At 31.5% G+C, this 19456-nt stretch overlaps 2 protein-coding genes across 2 annotated transcripts; one reads left to right on the top strand and one right to left on the bottom strand.

Moving 5' to 3' along the window:
• The first annotated feature begins 573 nt into the window (after window positions 1–573).
• On the top strand, window positions 574–6336 carry LOC130962598 (calmodulin calcium-dependent NAD kinase). Its single transcript, XM_057888791.1, has 9 exons — window positions 574–583; window positions 677–862; window positions 2067–2290; window positions 2411–2472; window positions 2565–2786; window positions 3002–3128; window positions 3770–4092; window positions 4681–4825; window positions 6082–6336. The coding sequence occupies exons 1-9, from the start codon at window positions 574–576 to the stop codon at window positions 6334–6336; spliced, it is 1554 nt and encodes a 517-aa protein (XP_057744774.1).
• A 5683-nt stretch (window positions 6337–12019) lies between these two features.
• On the bottom strand, window positions 12020–13283 carry LOC130961414 (histone H1). Its single transcript, XM_057887290.1, has 2 exons — window positions 12960–13283; window positions 12020–12853 (listed from the first exon to the last, which is right to left on the bottom strand). The coding sequence occupies exons 1-2, from the start codon at window positions 13176–13178 to the stop codon at window positions 12206–12208; spliced, it is 867 nt and encodes a 288-aa protein (XP_057743273.1). The 5' UTR covers window positions 13179–13283; the 3' UTR covers window positions 12020–12205.
• Between the last annotated feature and the right edge of the window lie 6173 nt (window positions 13284–19456).

Genomic DNA, 19456 nt, shown 5'->3' with positions numbered 1-19456 from the left:
GTTAACATTGATTTTCGAGTATGTAAGTATATCAAATAATTTTAATGAAATTTTACGGAGACAATTTATGAAATATAAGCTTTAAATTCAATGGTGAATTCAATGAAAATTTTATAAAAAAAAATTATTCAACTATGTAACAATTGTATATAGTCATTAATAAAAAAATATATAACAATGCAGAATGATTATACATTTATATTTGTAATCAACTTTATAGATAATATAATTAAATTAAATTAAATTTATATTTATAATTAAACTAATTAATAAATAATAACAAAGTTTTTATTCATAGAAAAATTAATTATATACTGCAAGAAAATTATTTTATTTCTGCAAAAGGCAAAATATTTCTGAGACACGTGTAAGTCAATTAGCTTCCAATGCATGCAAAAGCCGTACGTAATGAAGAGAGGCAAAGAAAGAGGAATGAATAGAGTTTCCTTCAACACCACAATCAAATTCTTCGGAAATCAAAGAGAAAAAACCCCACAAGAACACAATCAATTCATCACATTCCTTCATTATCTCATTGTTCTTGTTCTTGGTAATAAATTCCATCCAAGAGAAATGCAGAGAGGTATGTAATGAATTAACACAAAGTGAATAATGCATCACATTCTTTAATAATTCATCACATTCATTGATGGATCGAAATTGAAATGTTTTATAGATTATAATGGGAATGTTAAGCCAAGCGTTACACAGATCGTTGTGGCTTCATCAATTGGGTTGATATTTGCTGTGGCAATGTCTTATCGGATCAAGGTTATGAGAGATCGCAAGATAATGCCACTTTTGAGAATTTCAAGGGCAGGCAAGCATACTCCAAGGCTTGAAAGATTCTCTCATTACGTAGGTAATAATAATCATAAATCAAATTAGTTATCATAAATTTTGAGTTTTTGTGTTTGTGTTTGTGTTGGACGATCCTCTTCACACTCACACACCCTTTGACATGGATCCATAAATGCTGATATGTATACCACCCCACTACCAAGTAGGATTGGTTAAAATAGTCATTTTGATTCCTTACTAGTGGTATCTGATTAGAGTTTTGAGAAAACAAAAAAGTTTTATTAGGAACCTCCAATTGTTTAGTTTAGTTTAGTTTGGTTAAGGGTTAAGTAGATTTTGGTTCCTAAAGTATAGGCCAAAATTTTTTTCGTCCCCAACCTTTTTTTGCATACAAAATCGTTCCTAAGATTTAAAACCAAGTTTTAAAATCGGTCTTTTTACTTAAATATTAAAATTTTTGACCAAATTATCCATAACAAAAAAAATTATAAAGTAAAAAAAAAATAAGAGAAAAAGAGTGTTTATGCTCCTACAAAAAGGGAAGAAAAGAAGAAGGGGGAAGGGAAGAAGAAAAAGATGTCCACGATCCATCTTTGTGTTCGCTCCTCCCATCACTTCCATACGATTTTGGTCCCTGAGGAAAAGACAATTTTGAAACCAAGTTAAACTTTATGGACGATTTTGTATGCAAAAAAATGTTCGGGACGAAAAAAATTGTCGGCCTATACCTTAGAGACCAAAATCGTACTTAACCCTTTGGTTTATTTACTACCATCACTGGAGGATTTAGTGTAGTTCCCTCCAATTAAGAGAGACAGAATGATATAGACAATGTAAATTGTCAAGAACATAATAGATTAACATGCCAACAATGATCGAATTTTAAATTTTTTTGGAGAAATTCTACTACTATGTTAGAAAATTACTTATTCTAAAAGTTTAAGCTGACAAGAAGATACATATTCAATAATATAATCGTGTTTTAAATGTGATTAACTTTAGCAATGGTGGATCTTATACTGTATTATACAAGGAAATGGCTGCCTCCAAATTTTTTACATCACTTGTAAAATTTGTTTCCGATCTTTGTTTCTTGTTATTAATTAACTTGGCCTCCCCTGAAAATTTTTTAATAAGTACTACTAACACTTAATCTCCTTCTATAAATGGTAGTGAAAGATAATGAAAAATTCAATTAGATGAGGTAGTACTTTTCTATCAATTTAAATATGAATTGGACTATTGATTTTTGTGATTTGGTGCAGCTAGGCAAATGGGGTTCAAAGATAGGAGGAGTTGTCCTCATCTGTGTAAATTAGCTTCTGAATACATAAGGAAGGCCGACGGATGCGAAGACGATATGTACGCCTTCTTCGAGGGCGAACCGGATGCAGATTCGCTCTTCGTGAAGCTTGTGGAGGAGTTTGAGAGATGCATTCTCAGTTACTTTTCATTCCATTGGAGCTACGGTGATCTATTGATAAGTCAGGTCTTAGTGAAGAAGTTTAGTTTAGTTATTTCTAAGAGAATATATAAAAAGAAATGATGGAATCCTCTGCATTTGAATTGTTTATTTATACCACTAAGTGTTTTCCTTCCTATATTGCAGATATTGAGCTCTGAAAATGAGGCAAAAAAGAAGCTCAAGCACATAGTTATGGCCGCAACTAGGTGAGTGTGTGCGCGCGTGTGCGTGTGTGTTACTATTATTTTTATTCCTCCCCTTTCGAAGTTAAATTAATAGTAGGATTTTGAACATACAGAGAACAAAGGGTTGAGAGGCTAACAAAGAATTTGAAGGTGGCGAGAGTTTTTAACACTTTAGTAGAAGAGATGAAAGCAATGGGACTTGTAACGACTGATGACTCGAGATGCACAGAAGTAATGGCTCCAGTGGCTCATAGCGATAGAAGCCCGGTGCTTCTCTTCATGGGTGGTGGCATGGGAGCTGGCAAGAGCACAGTGCTCAAGGACATTCTTAAAGAGTAAGACACCGAATATATACATAACAAGAATGTTATATGTACTATTTTTGTATATCGTTTTTATATATCTTTTATTTTTGGTATTAAAAGTGATTGATAAGAAGTAACAGAAGATATAGTTATGTACACAGAAAATAGCACAAGCATAAGTTTTCTATATAAGATAAATTATTATGTGCATATGGAAATTGTCATAATTAGAGAAATTTGTGCAGACCTTTTTGGGCCGGAGCGGCAGGAAATGCTGTTATCATTGAGGCAGATGCCTTCAAAGAATCAGATGTTATCTATAGAGCCCTTAGTTCAAGGGGGCATCATGACATGATTCAAACAGCTGAATTGGTAAGATTGTTATAACATTGTTCTCTGATTTCATACTTATTCTAGAGACTTTTCTTTAATTATAATTGTTAGTTTTGAGAATCAAACCAAACTGGAAAATTCAATTGAATTAACCAGAAATCGGCTACCAGATTGGTCCCATTCTTGGTAAAAATTGGTCATAAAACTAGTAAAGTAGGTGGTCGAATTGACTCGATTTTTTAGCGATTAAATGGTTTAAAATAACAAAATAAAAAAACATGTTTAAAAAAATATATATTTCATACTAAATATATTATTTTATTATATTTAATTCAACAATGATTAAATCTCCGTTGAACTTTTAAACTTTTAAACACCTAATTCTACCAGTTGAATGACCAGTTTAGCTTCATAACCTTGATTATTATTTGTTTATACACATGGTCTACCATAAAAGACGATATTATCTGTATAGTTAACTTACACAAAAGTAGTCAAAATTATGATTTGAAATTGATCAATCTTAAAAACTAGATACATGTCTTTTTTTCAAAATTATAAACATTTTAGTCTGCCAAAAAGCCTAAATTCTAACCATAAAAGTAGCTAAAATTAGCACTTTTTCCCATAGTTTGACAATGGTTTGGGTTCTAGCATGATAAAATGATTGATGAAAACAGGTTCACCAATCATCCACAGATGCAGCCTCATCACTCCTAGTAACTGCACTAAATGAAGGGAGGGATGTGATCATGGATGGAACACTCTCTTGGGTACCATTTGTAGTGCAAACAATAACCATGGCCAGAAACGTCCATCGGAAGCGTTACCGGATGGGTGTCGGCTACAAGTTGAACAGTGATGGATCTGTAATTGAAAACTATTGGGAAATTATTGATGATGAAGAACCTGAACAAGTTGGAGGGAAAAAAAGAAAACCATATAGAATAGAGTTGGTTGGAGTAATTTGTGATGCTTACCTTGCCGTCATTAGAGGCATAAGGTTTGTTTCACAATCTTATTACATCCATTTCAATCAATGGTTTTAATTTATAATTCAAGTTTAATACTCAAATTCGTTAAAGATAATTCATTCTCTAAATTGATTCTCGAAAGAAGTTTCTTAGTCATATTAATACATGACATACAATCGTAAGCTGAATAGGTTATCTTGTCAGTTAGAAACACCACGACGTATCATGTTAGATGCCACGTGTCACTAAATGATTGGTTGTATCTTTGCACATCAACCAATCATTTTGTGACACGTTATCATCGAACTGACAAAATGATTTATTTGACTTATGGTTATAATTTTCAGAGACTAATATGACTAGAAAAATCTTTTTGGAATCAAGTTGGAAACCGAGTTATCATTAAAAGACGAATTTGAATACTAACTTTTATAATTCAATTTTTCAATGTAGCAAAACAGTAAAAGCATATTTATTTTAGAATAGAAGACAACTAAATCTAACTTTTTCTAGCAAAGAAAAATTAGTCATAATTTTGAGTTTTTAATACTAAATTTGGCATGATTATTCCAGTGTAAATGAATTATGCTAATAAGCAATTTTGAATGGGAACACAGGAGAGCTATCATGTGTAGAAGAGGAGTAAGAGTGAAATCTCAATTAAAATCTCACAAAAGGTTTGCTGATGCATTTATGACATATTGTAACCTAGTAGACAATGCCAGGTTATACAGTACCAATGCTTTGGAAGGCCCACCCAAGGTACACATAAACTTCTTTACATTCTTGATTTTAAATATTTAAAATTTTTTAGTTTTTATATTTTTTAAATTAAAAATTAATTTTTAAACATTTTTTAGTAATTAGACAGTAACTTTTAGGCACTATATATATATAGTCATTGATTGGAAAAAAAAAAAAAAAAGAGCCTTCAAATCTATGTTCCTTTTCTTCAACCATCAATTTGTTTATGCACCTACATTGATGCAAAACCATGACACACCAAGGAATCATTCACCAATCAAATATCTTTCTCTTTTCTTTTTTTTTTTTTTCTCTTTTTCTTTTTAATTTTAACCTTTACATTTTAATAACACAACTATGACTTCACTTTGAAGTTTAAATAATAATACATCGAGTACTTAAATGCTCATTTATAATATATTGAAACTAAATTTATATCTAAAATCACTCGTGAACTAATTTAAGAATATCACATGATGTGTGTATTAAGATAACTTTTGCATAGTGTTTTGAACAATCTTATCTTTTTAAGCTATAGTAAAACCTTAATTGACTCTCACAACAAATAAGTACCCAAAAATGAGTTAGAAAAAAAATTATGATTTTGATAATTTTTTTTCTACCACCTGAACATAGGGGTTACAATGGGTAGGGTAGAGCAGGGTTTGGATCCAACTCTAACTCTACCCACGAGTTGAGATTTTTATATAAACTCAACCTTATTCTATTCGCGGGTCGAGAATATCCTAACCCTACCATTCTTAACCCGTGGGTTATAAAAAAGATGCAACATTATTATATAATCTGATGATAATTTAAAATAGAACTTATTTTTATGTAAAAAAAAAAACGTATTAAATTATCAATTAATGATATTCTCTTAGTGACTAAAGATTTTTTGCATTTAATGAGTGATTTTAGTTCAACATCCACTTGAAACATATTTTTATATAAATATATAATATATACATATATAGGGCGCGAGTTGGTCGGATAAGATTGAGGCTCAACCCGCACGACAACCCTACCCTACTCGCTACGGATTGGGTTGACAACCCTACCCAACGGGGTTGGATCGGGTTGGTTAGCCGCGAGTATGGTGCATGTTGCCACCCCTACCCAAGACATATTGAAATAATTTGAATATAAATCTAATTTCTTTAATTGGTATTGGTGGTTGTCTAACATGAAATTAGGATCCACCATTTTTCCCTCCATCTTTGCCATTACAACAAAATGTGAATCTCTATTGACTTGATAAGTTTTGTGTAAAGTTGATAGGATGGAAAGATAGAGACAAGACACTACTTGTTGATCCAGATGAAATTGATTGTTTGAGGAGAGTTGCAAGGTTGAATGAAGATGCTGAATCCATATATGAGCTTTACAAGCATCCTAATCCAGCTTTTGAAGCAGGATCAATTTGGAAAGACATTGTATTATCCCCTTCAAGGCTCAACATCCAACAAGAGCTTAAGTATTCTATCCAAAAAATTGAGAGACTCAAAGATAACTTCATGAAGGAGTGATAATGTTTTCTCAACCTTCTACACTTTAATTAAGATTTCATAGGTTATTGGAGTTTTGTAGAAGAGCAAAACTCAATTTATGTTGTACAAACTACACCAACAACATAGTTAAAATCTTGATTTTGAAAGTGTATCATTTCTTTTTTTGCTTGCAGTTAAATTAAGATATGAGAAAGTACATTTTTTGTATATACCGATTTTGAAAAATTTTAAAAATATCTCTTAATCAATCTCTCATGGCATGATTATGGGAGACCATGTTATCCGTATCAGACGAGATTGGATCGATTAGTTCGACTGAAAAATTGATAAAACCATCTGCATTTAAATTAGTTAATGACGGTTAAATCTGTTGAAAATCAAACAATTCAACTCACAAAAACTTCTGCGAGATTTTGGCTTTTTATAGTTTTATTTGATGTTCTTGTTTCTTGGGTTTTCGACAATGCAAAATAAAGAAATTCCAAATAGAAGGCTACGATTTTGTTTCTAATAATAAACCCAAAAGACATGGTTTCTCTTTCTATTGAAATTTTTAAAGAAATGTATAGGTACTCACTAGTTACTAGTAGGGGTGTTCGGATTTTAAGTCAAAAATTCATTTGATTTGAACACTAATTTTACTTATGGTGCAGTTTAGATTGGATAATCTTTTTAAAAAAATTCGATCCAATATAGTCTAATTTCAATCGGTTTATATTAGATTGAATTTATGATGTTGTAAATTAAAAAAAATAAATATATATAACAAGTTTTAACATCAAATTTTAAATAACCAATAATAACATAACAAGTCTCAATAATATCTTGAAAAATCAACAATAACATAACAATAAAAATAAAATTATAGGTTAGTTAAAATAAATAAATAAATATTATTTTGAATATTAAATATTTATTAAATAATAATACATGAATAATACAAAAATATATAATAAATTGAACACATATAAGTAATATGATAAATATAATAATAAAATAATAATATTATAGCACATTGTGTGATTTATATTGGATTGGATCGATTTTAAGAAGTAGATCCAAAATTTGATCTGATCCACGTAATTTGCAAAAAATAGAATGCAATTAAATCTAAATTAGTGCGATTTTAATCAATTTTCAATTTATATTAAATTGGATAAATGGTTTAATTTAAATCAGTTTAAATTTAAACGGTTATGCTCGCTATCTCATTCTTAGTTTTGTGATTAAAACAATACTAATATTTGTTCCTAGTTAGGGGACAACTCTTTTGTTCATCTATTTATTGTTAAATAAAAAGCATGCCAAATAATATTTAATATTTATTATAAAATAATAAAACAAAAAAGTATGTACAAGACGGTAGGTATCGTGAAGTTGGTGCATGTGAAGTCAGGACATCAGCTTGCCGATGTTTTAACAAAAGTTGTACAATCTACTTTGTTTAAGAACTTGATAAGTAAGTTGGGAATCATTAACATTTTTTCTCCAACTTGAGGGAGAGTATTAACAGATATCTTGTTTTACCTGTTAAAATTGTTATTTATTTACTGCAGTTAGTTAGTTAGCCTTATTTAGAGAGGAATCTTTTCTGTTAGGTTTGGTTAGTGTTTTGTTAATTTGTTAGCCTGATATGTGTATGTATATATATTCCACCCCCAGCTAATAGAGATGCGGCAGAAAATTATTTTTTTCAGTACCAATTCTAGTTCTAACATGGTTAGCAGAAAGAGGGAAGAGAATCACAAGAATTTCTCATACTTCTCTGCGTTTTTCTCTAATTCTCTTCCCTCTTTCTCAAACATTCTTTTCCTCTTTCTCTTTTTGTCTTTTCTCGAACCTTCTTCTATTTCTTCTCTTCTCCCTTCTCCTCAACCTTTAATTTTTTTTTCTACAATGACGACAATCGATGAAGCCAATCCTTTTCTGCACCATTCCTCCAATCAACCAAACCTTGCTTTGGTCACACAAGTGCTCACCGGCGACAATTATCCTTCATGGAAGAGATCGATGGAAATGGCGCTAAATAGCAAAAACAAACTTGGATTCGTTGACGGCACGATTTCGCCACCTGAGGAAGGTGTGTCTCACTCTTCCAAGCTCTGCTGGTGTCGTCTAAATGACATCGTCAGCACCTGGATTCTCAACTCTGTTTCAAAGGAGATTGCATCGAGCTTGATCTTTGCTGGTTCTGCTCATGAGATTTGGACAAATCTAGGTCACCAATTTCAGCAAAAGAATGGTCCTTGAATATATGAACTGCAAAAAGAGTTAATCAATCTGAAATAAGATTCTCTCTCTATCTCCCAATTTTTTTACTAAGCTAAAGTATGTGTGGGAAGAATCATGCCATTTTCGACCTTCAGTACGCTGTAATTGTGGTGGTGTTCGTGAATTTTTAGCTCATGCTGATGAGGAATATGTTCTCGTTTTTTTTATGGGATTGAATGATGTGTACTATCAAGTTCGGAACCAAATTTTGTTAATGAAGCCTAAGCCTTTGCCTAGCATATCTGAAGTTTTCTCGCTAATCGTTCAAGAAGAGCGGCAACGAGGACTGACTCTTGCTCCTCCAATAAGCAATGAGACGCAGCTGGCTTTCGCTGTGAAGAACACACAGTATAACTCCAAGACTCGGATAGGGAAGAAAGATAAGCAGCTCTGTGCTCACTGCGGTTTGCTCGCCACACCAAGGATAAATGCTACAAGTTACATGGTTATCCACCTAATTACAAGAAGCAAAGTCCAGTCACAATTCGGTCAACTATGTGGACACAAGTCAGGACATTTTTCTTCAGCTCACTTCTTAACAGTATCAACAATTAATATCACTCCTATCTATACAAGTTCCATCCACAATACCCCCTATTATCACTGCTGAAGCTTCAAGTACAGGGGAAGGTACACTCTTCGTTGCTGCTTTAATTTTTGCACTTGAAGTTAAATCTTGGATCTTAGATTCTGGTGCTATTTGTCATGTGACATGTACTTTGGACAATTTCAAACCTTCAATTTAGTTTGCAAATAACTTTGTGGTTCTCCCCAATCATACTCGCATATCTGTACTTGCTTCTGGTTCTGTTTTCTTATCTCAAACTCTCACACTCAATGAAGTTTTGTATGTGCCGTCATTCAAAATTAACCTGATTTCAGTGAGTTCCTTGTTGTTAAAGCAGCATTTTTTTATTCTTTTGTCTGATGTTGGTTTTGTGATTCAGGATCACCTGACCTCCAAGATGATTGGAAAAAGTGAATTGAAACACGAATTGTATGTTTATACACACATACCAGTTTCTATGACTAAGGGTGTCAATGTTAATGAACCAACATGTAATAATGCCGATTGTGACAATACGTTAGTCATTTCTGATTCTTCTAATGCAATAAGTGCGAAATTGTGGCACCATAGATTAGGCTATCTTTTTTTTTCTGCTTTGCAGCATTTGCCTTTGAATTGTAATTCTTCAGCTTCTAATAAAAATTCATTGTGTGACATATGCTCTTTGTCCAAGCAAAAATGGTTGCCTTTTGTTTCCAACAATAATCAGGAGTCTGAATGCTTCTTATTGATACACTGCGACACTTTGGGTCCTTACCATGTTGCTATACATTTGGGGGAGCGGTATTTTTTCACTTCAGTAGATGATCATAGTCGATATACATTTGGCAGGTTGTTTTACCCCACCATTTCAAGACCCAATATTTGCTTTGCTGTGAACAAGCTGAGCCAATACATGTCTTCTTCTTGCACTACTCATTTAGATGCTATCTATCACGTTTTGAGATATTTGAAGGCTGCACCTAGGTAGGGCTTGTTTTTTTCGGTTTCTTCCCCTTTATCGATCAAGGCATATGGGGATGCTGATTGGGGAAGCTGTGCCGAAACCAAACGATCCACTACCGGCTATTGCGTCTTCCATGGCGATTCTCTAATCTTATGGAAGTCGAAGAAACAAGACACTGTTTTGAGGTCCACGGATGAAGTAGAGTATCAAGCACTTACCAATGTCACTGCTGAAGTTGTGTGGGTTATGAGGCTGCTTCAGGATTTTGAGATACAAGTTGATCCGCCTTACATTTTCTGTGACAGCAAAGTTGCAATCCACATTGCTGAGAATCCCACCTTCTATGAGCGTACCAAGCATATTGAGATGGATTGTCACTTTGCTCGGGAACATGTACAAGAGAGTACCGTAAAGTTGGTGCATGTGAAGTCAGGACATCAGCTTGTCGATGTTTTAACAAAAGTTGTGCAGCCTACTTTGTTTAAGAACTTGATCAGCAAGTTAGGAATCATTAATATTTTTTCTCTAATTTGAGGGAGAGTATTAACAGATATCTTGCTTTGCTTGTTAAGATTGTTATTTATTTACTACCGTTAGTTAGTTAACTTTATTTAGAGAAGAATCTTTTTTATTAGGTTTGGTTAGTGTTTTGTTAGTTTGTTAGCCTGATATGTATACGTGTATGTGTATATATTCCACCTCAAACTAACAGAGATGTAGCAAAAAATCTTTTTTCTAGTACCAATTCTAATTCTAACAAAGTACTTACATTAACCTATTACTACGAAGTCTTAATAACAATCTTAAATAAAAACAATTTTATAATTGAATAAACAATAAAATAATTTATTAAATTAAAATAACTTATGTATAAGAGTTAATTACCAATTAGTATCCAAAAAATTCATACGCTCACACAAAATTTCTAAAAATTGTTATCAATAAAATAATTATTAAATAATTTAAAAATATGACAAAATAACTAATAAATATTATAATTTTTATTTTTTATAAATAACAAAAAACTTTTTTATTTAACAAATAATTTATTAATTTAATCTGAATTTTATGATAATATTTAAATAATATTTAGAAAATACACATAAACAATTTTTAAAAAAATTTGAACTATATATTTTTAATTTTTTAAAATAATATGATTATTCACAATAAAATTTTTTAAAAAAATTCAATTAACATAAAATTATCAAAAGTTTAGAATAAAAAAACTTACTTTTTTTATAATGTTTATAAAAAAATTATATTAAAATCTGATTTTTAAATTTTTATTTAGAATATATATTTAATATATAGTATATTTAATTGTATTTTAAAATTTTTTAAAAATTTACTTAATAACATTTTTTGAAATTATTTTTGTCAGTAATATAAGTTTTAGGATATTATTTTGATAGTATATTTTATGTATAAAATAAAAACAAAATTTTGATACAAGATACTTTAGATTTTCAAATTATAAAAAAAGCATCGAAAAAACAATTAGCGCGTGTTAATTAAACTTGGATAACTATTTTTAAATTCTTCAGGCACGTTGATATTCCAGTAGATAAATGAAAGCAAAGAACAATTTAAAGCGAAATTTTCTCTCAAAATCAGTAAATTACATTTGAAGATAACAAGCGACAAATTATGATTGTCCAATTAGTTGACATAATGATGTTCATAGATGAATGAAAACTGGCTTATATGGTAAGCAATCTAACATGAACACGAAAAGACCCTTTCCCTAAACTTCAAAAATAAAAAAAGATCCTTGCTTCCTTTCCATAAACCGAATTTTAGTTTATATATCATGCCAAATTAAATTATTTAATAAACAAATTAAAGGTTATAACTTATATGACATTGCTATCACCGACATCAACCATTTTTCTTCAAAATCTTAAAATGAGAAATTCCGAAAGCCCATATATATGCTACTATTATTTATTAATTAACACTATTATTATTGATATGTTGTTGTAAACAGGAAACCTCAACTATTAAGATTTTTAAAAAAGATATACAAAACTAAAGATTACACAACAAAGAGAGAAAACAAAAAGCCCACTAGGGCCTCCTCATCTATCTATATATCTATTTCACTTCCTTCCGCCCCTCTTCACCGAAGCCCTCTTCGCCGGAGACCTTACGCTCTTGGGCTTCACGCTCTTCTTCGCTGCCGCAACCTTCTTTGCTGCAGGCTTGGCGGCAGGTGCAGCCTTCTTCCCTGGCGAAGCCCTAGTCGACATCCTCGCCACTTTTGCCGGTGGCTTAGCAGCTGCCTTGGGCTTTGCTTTGGTCTTGGCTGCAGCTGCCTTGGGCTTCGCTGCTGCAGCTGCTTTAGGCTTCGCCACAGCCTTGGGCTTTGGAGCGGGCTTGGGCTTAGACTTAGCTGAAACTGATTTCACCGATTTAGTCTTGGTTGTCTTGGCTTTTGTTGCCTTCACCTTGACAGCGGGCTTAGGCTTGGGCTTGGGCTTAGTCTTAGTCTTGGTCTTGGTCTTGGTAGCAGCAGGCTTCTTTGCCTGCGAAGGCGCTGATGATGCTGGCGCCTTTGTTGCCGGGAGCTTGAAGGAACCTTTAACCTTAACGAGCTTTCCAGAAGCTACGAGCTTCTTCAAATTGAACAAAAGAAGCTTTCTGAAGTTGGTTGGAAACTGCTTATGCTTTTCTTCGAGAAACTTCTGAATCGCGTATTGGCTCGAACCGTTTTTCTCCTTCAACGTAACAATAGCGTCCTTGATCATCTGTAATTAACAACAAAAACATCAGAATCAAAATCAAAATCAAAATTCAGTCTAAATTTCAGATCAAATTGCATGATTGAAGAGAATTTTAGGGTCGGAACCGAACCTCTTGGTAAGGAGGGTGACTCGGTGGGCTCCTAGGCTTGGAAGCCTTCTTAGGTTTGGGCTCCTTGGTTTTCTTAGCTTTAGTGGTTTCTTCTGTTGCTTCGGCAGCAGGTTCGGGTTCAGTTTTGTCTTCTTGAGGAGGCTCGGTGTTGGTGGTTGGTTCGGGTGCTGGCTCCGAAGCTGGTGGTGCTACTACAACAGTGGGCTCTTCCGACGACATGGTCGAAATTTGGGAATTCAGAAGTTGATTAGGGTTAGGAGAGAAATTTGGGGAAATTATGAAGAAATGGATCGGTCTGTGAGAAATTCTTTTTTTTTTCCCTGTGATAAAAAGCGGTGGAAATTTGATGGGTTTTATAGTTATGAGTGTGTAGGAGAGGATCCGAATACTTGATTTTGATTGGTGGGATTTCACTTCACATGGATCGGTGGCTAGTTTGGGTTTGAATCTGAACCGTTCGATGGGGATTTATTAACGGTTGAAGATGAGTCGTGAAGGAAGCTAAGATGGAAAGTTGAATGAGGTTCTAAAGGTGCTATTGGTTGGTTTAGGTGTGTTTTTCACCTTGATTTATTTGATCATAACTTGGGGCGTAGTTTTCGGATTCAAATGAAGTTTTTTGAGCATTGTAGAAAATTTTATGAGCTTTCTAATGAATATCTTAGCGTGTTGAATGGTTGTGTGGTGTTAGAGAATTTTGGGTTTGAAGGCACAATGGTCATGACTAGTGTTTCTCATGATGTTATTATGGTTTTAAACAAAATTAAGGTCGATGATTTGGTAATAGGTGAGATCGATTTACACCATGTAATAATAGGTTAACAGAGGATTCTAATGCATCAAGAATCATGAAAATCTGATTAGATTTGAGTAAGGAACTTGTAATTAGAATGTTAGTCAAGTTGAACAACTCCTACCAAAGAACATGTATTCACTTGTGTGTATCACTGTATGGTTTTCACATTTATTATGGTTGAAATTTCATTGGCTTCCGAAAATCCAAGGTTGTAGCAAACAAATGATGATTAATTTCAGCTTATGCTTAATCCTAAAACATTATAATTCACAAGAAAGGTTTTATAGCTCTTATTTGTCCATCTTATGTGTATCAAATTCAAAGTGCAAGTAACAAGTCTTTGTTCTACAGAACTTTGTTGTAGTTTGGGTGCCAAGGTATTATTTTCATGACATTATTCCACAAATTTGATTCAATTCACAGTTGAATTAGACACAAATTGTTATTCTCAATTAGTTTTAAGTATAATATGAATCACTTAATATGAATGATGAAAGTGGTGTGACACATCCTACCAAAAGTAACTATTACAAACTTTTTTAGATTGGTTTGGCTTAAGAGTTCAAGGAGATTCATTGAAACTAACATTGATCACTCTTTTTTTTTTTTTTTGAGTTCTCATTAGTTCTCTACATAGTTGAAATATCAAATCATTTGTGCACGTTAGAACAGCTCATAGCTTAGAGACCCACCAAGGACTATTGGATTATTGCAATAATAATGTTCATATGAAAAAGTAAGCTTCCCATTATAAATTCAGAATTTTGTTCTTCGAAATATAAAATAATGGGATCATATGACAAGGATTGAGGTTAAATTCCAAATTATTCATTTATAAAAATGGGATACACACTTCTTGTCCAGGTTCTTGATGACTTGATCTAAATTATAACTCTCTCTTCTTAATAAAGTTTTGACTCCAACAAAATTCCAAAAATATAATTAACTCGAAAGTTCATTCGTGCTTCACACAATGGAATAGACTTCATGATATATCAAAAGGATTGTGTATTATAATCTTATATTCTTACCATACCGTATGACATGATATACTCACAAATTTGTTGGCTTGTGTGATATGTTTATCATGAAGTAAGTTTATTTTATAATATTGATTTATTAGAAATTTTTGAAGCACTGACATAGTCGGTGACTTGATAATACTTATTCCAAATTAATTAAATTAATACAAAAGGATTAGCACCGACTTGTCTTACAGTCTATATATTTTTGCAAGTTAAAAGGGATGCAAATCTTCTGCTTTCTATAGTTTACAAATGGCATATACAATATCATTGTACATACATAGTCAAATATTAGATGGAGCAAACTGTAATAATTTAAGATAAAGAAGAATTAAATTACAACATATCGATAATGTTAGGGTCTTCTTTTTTACCCCCAATTACCATTGTGTTCTTATGTCAATGTAACACTATATTCTTCTGTGTTGTTTAGCTAGAGAAGAGGAGGTCTTAATTAGTTTGTAAATGTTGATGTGCCTTAATCTTCATCGGTTCCTAATATTTTTTATGTTTTTTTTTATTTTTTTATTCTAATTTTGATATGTGACACAAATATTTAGATTATTCTATCATTAAAACAGTTCAATTAGTTCTCAATCAATGTAATATGGCTTATAATAATTCAGTTCTAATTCAATTTTTAAGATCTCTAAAAGTTATGCTAAAACTAAAATTCATAAATTGTCTTTTTCTAATTTTAATACATCTTATGATGCACCTTTATAACTTGTTTATAGTGATGTTTGGAGTTTTGTCGTGTTGTCTCTCATCTTGGTTATCGATATTATGTAATTTTTATAGATGTATTTAGTAGGTATACTTGTACTTTTTTACTTGTTAACAAATTCCAGGTGTTATATGTTTTTAAACAATATAAAAATCTCATAAAGAACCTTACTAATTATAAAATTAAGGAACTCCAATCTGATAATAGAAGTGAATACAAATCTCTTGTTTTTACTAATTTCATAGTACAAGAAGGCATTTCACATCATTTTTCATGTTCCTATGTTCTTGAGCAAAATGACTGTGCAGAGAGAAAACATAAATATTTTATTGAAATGAATTTGTTTGTACTATCTACTGCTTCTATACCTTTAATCAATTGGGATGAAGCTATTATTACCTCAACATATTTAATTAATAGATTACCCACTTCTGATGTGGCAAATAAATCATCATATGAAGTTTTATTACATTAGAAACCAGATGATAATTTTTTAAAAAAAAATTGATGTTCTTGTTATCCTGCAACTTTATTCTAGCAATAAACTTGAATCTAGATCCCGTAAATATTTATTTTTAGGCTATGCCATAAATTATAAAGGCTACAAATGCCTTGATTCTACTGGTAGGATTTATGTATCTAGGCATGTGAAATTTAGTGAATCTGACTTTTCATATCTTGAATTATTTTACAAATCTTTTTTTGAGAATTCTTCACGGGTTCCTGATAGTAATGATCAGGTATTAAGCAGTATTTGTCCTTCAATGGTTTCTATTTCATTATTACAAAATAATACTAATACTACTACTTCTATTGATAATTGTGCTATTAATTCTGCTTCCCAAAATGACATTGTCATTGCCAATCATAATTCTAATGCTTTTGATACTTACAATCATCAAGATTTTGATACTAACATTAACAGTCAGCATTTTAATTCTTTCTCCTTAGCTACTAATTCTCCTATACTTCCATCACTTGAGCGAAGTAAAACTCAACATACTAAGTTAAGCCAAATTAAAGAATCTCATAATATTCATCTTATGGCTACTAGATCTAAAACTGGACATTCTAAACCAAAGACCTATACTATTACTATTAACAGTACTTTTCATGTAGATTATATACCAAAAATTTCCAATGTTGCTCTTAGTATTTCACATTGGTATAGAGCTATGATTAAAGAGTATAATGCTCTTATGAGAACAAAAACCTGAAATTTAGTTTCCATAACACAGAATGCCAAAATTATTGGCTGCAGATGGGTTTACCCTATTAAAAGGTTATCTGATGGGTCTATTCAAAAGTATAAAACTAGGTTAGTTGCTCAAGGGTTTCATTAGCAAGAGAGATTTGATTTTAAACAAGCTTTTAGCTCAGTTATCTGACCTACTACCATTAGACTATTTTTAAGTATAGCTCTCTCTAGAAATTGGATCATTAGGCAATTTAATTTCAACAACACTTTTTTAAATGGAGATTTACAGCATATTATTTACATGTCCGAACGTATTGATTTTGAACAACAGAGTGATATTCATATTTGTAGGTTGAACAAGTTCTTTTATGGCTTAAAACAAGCTCCAAGGAAATGGTTTCTGGAGTTAAGTTGAATCAGTTTGGTTTTAAAAGTGCTAATTCTGATAATTCTTTATTTATTCGAATAACTATAGATTCTTTGATTATCTTGTTATAACTGGAAATAATTCTACTCATATAAATTCTATGATTAAGTAATTTGATCATATTTTTTCATTGAAGGATTTAGGAACTCTGAATTATTTTTTGGGTGTTGAAGTACAACATACAAGTGATGGAGTCTTACATTTGTCTCAAACAAAATATATAACAAATTTATTGTCCAAAGTAGCTCCTATACCAACTCCAATAGTTTCTTCTTTGCAGCTTTTGTCTTCAGGTGCTGAAGATTTTGAAGATCCAAAATTGTTTAGAACTATGATTGGTTTCTTATAATATCTTACCATTACTCGATCGAATCTCTCCTTTACAGTTAACAAAATTAGTCAATTCATACATACTCCTCTTCTTCCTCACTAAAAAGATGCAAAGAGGATATTCAGATACTTACAAGGAACAAAGAAATTTGGTTTGTCCTTTCACAAAAGTACTGATACAAGGTTTTATGCATTTTTAGACTCAGACTGGGCTACTGACATTGAGGATAAAAGGTCAGTATCTGAGTGTTGTGTCTATTTTGGGACTAATCTAGTGTCTTAGTCGTGTAGGAAGCAGTCTACTATAAGTAGGAGTTTTACAGAGGCAGAATTTAGGAGCTTGGCGTCTTGTGAAGCTGAATTGGTCTGGCTGCGAAAATTTCTTCATGAACTAGATGTCCCTCTGGCGATTTCTCCTACAATTCCCTGTGATAACCTGAGCACAGTCCTCCTTATGCATAACCCTATCCTCCATGATAAGACGAAATATTTTTAACTTGAAGTTCAGCTCATTAGAAATAAGTTGAGAAACAACTCTCTACATATTGTACACATTCCAAGTGCTGAGCAGATTGCAGACCATACTTAAGTTTGAGGGAGTGTAAAGGAGAGAAAAGATAAAAATTCTAAATCTTTATTCATAACAGAATTAGAGAAGTAGTAGAGAAGTAGTTAGTTTGACTTTATTTAGTGGCGTATTCTGTTTTGAGTGAGTCTTGGTGTAGGGCATACAGTTATATATATCTTTGTTTTGTGTGTATATATATACGTTATTGCTGTAATTTTAGAAGTGTGTGTATTAGTTCTCTCTCTATTTTTTAATTTTAGTTTCTGTTTTCTATTTTTTCTATTCTCTATCTTTTCTTTTTTTTTTTTAGTAGTGTTTTGTTCTCTCTTGTTCAAAAGTCACAATTCTAAAATATCTTTAAGAGTTATGATGTGGTGAAAAGTTAAGATTGTAGGTTGGGTGAGTTGGGATGGGACTTAGAGTCATGGTTGAAAATTTTAGATTAAACTAAAAGAGGTAGTTTAAAAATTTCAAGTAATTTTTTAGTATTTCAATAGTATTATTAATAAAAGTCTATTTTTCATCATTATAAAACGTGAGCTTATTTTTTTATTAGATTTATTAATATTTTGAATATATTTACAATCATAAATAATATATAAATATTCATTTACTTATTTATTATAATAATATAATCCTTTATTAATTTTTAAAAAACGTAGTGTGAAAATAAAAAATTAGTTATTAAATATATGTGTTATTTAATTCAATTTTAATGTATATTTTATATTTTAATATATGTTCTATTCGAATAACTAATCTAATAGCTAATGTTTTGTGTATTTATATCATAATTATTTTGTATTACTATTTTTTCATGAGTCTATATATAAATATATAAATAGCTAATTACTTTATAATTATCTTATGTTAGTTTCTTCTCAATATTTCTCTTTTAATCATATATAATTAGAATAAGATTTAGAAAAACTAGTGTAATATTTAAATAAAAAATGAAACTTAGAAAGCGCGTTTCTGTATTTGTAAAGGACGTTATAATTTCATATTTTCTTAATTTTTTAAGGTTGAACCCAATTGAATTTATATAATGTGAAAATTAAAATCTAATTGGGCCGGTCAGTCTAAACCTAATTTTATAAACATTATTAGTTCAATCTCACAATACAAAACATCAAAACCCTCTGTCTTGCACTAGGTCAGGTGGAATTTTGGGTATCTGTATATATTTGAATTGGGTGTTTGTTGACACTTGGCTTAGATAAAAAAAAATCTGAGTGAACAATTTATATAAAAAGTTTACTGTTACACAAAAACTTTGGCTACCAATTCATCCGCACAAACTCACAGAACTAGCACACATACAACGAGTGAACCCTTAGTGACAGGCTGACAGCTTCTTTTTTTTTTTGGATGGAATCCGGGCCAAAAAACTCACTCAGACTAAAACCCAACCCAACACCAAAAT

This window comes from Arachis stenosperma, chromosome 2, assembly GCF_014773155.1.
Source record: "Arachis stenosperma cultivar V10309 chromosome 2, arast.V10309.gnm1.PFL2, whole genome shotgun sequence".
Lineage (NCBI taxonomy): Eukaryota > Viridiplantae > Streptophyta > Magnoliopsida > Fabales > Fabaceae > Arachis > Arachis stenosperma.
This window is presented reverse-complemented; position numbering and strand designations above follow the sequence as displayed.

Coding starts and splice junctions, on each gene's coding strand:
- LOC130961414 (XM_057887290.1), bottom strand. CDS start 13,178: ATGTCGTCGGAAGAGCCCACTGTTGTAGTAGCACCACCAGCTTCGGAG. Junction 12,854..12,959: donor GTCACCCTCCTTACCAAGAG/GTTCGGTTCCGA, acceptor TGTTAATTACAG/ATGATCAAGGACGCTATTGT.
- LOC130962598 (XM_057888791.1), top strand. Junction 4,093..4,680: donor GCCGTCATTAGAGGCATAAG/GTTTGTTTCACA, acceptor ATGGGAACACAG/GAGAGCTATCATGTGTAGAA. Junction 4,826..6,081: donor CTTTGGAAGGCCCACCCAAG/GTACACATAAAC, acceptor TTTTGTGTAAAG/TTGATAGGATGGAAAGATAG.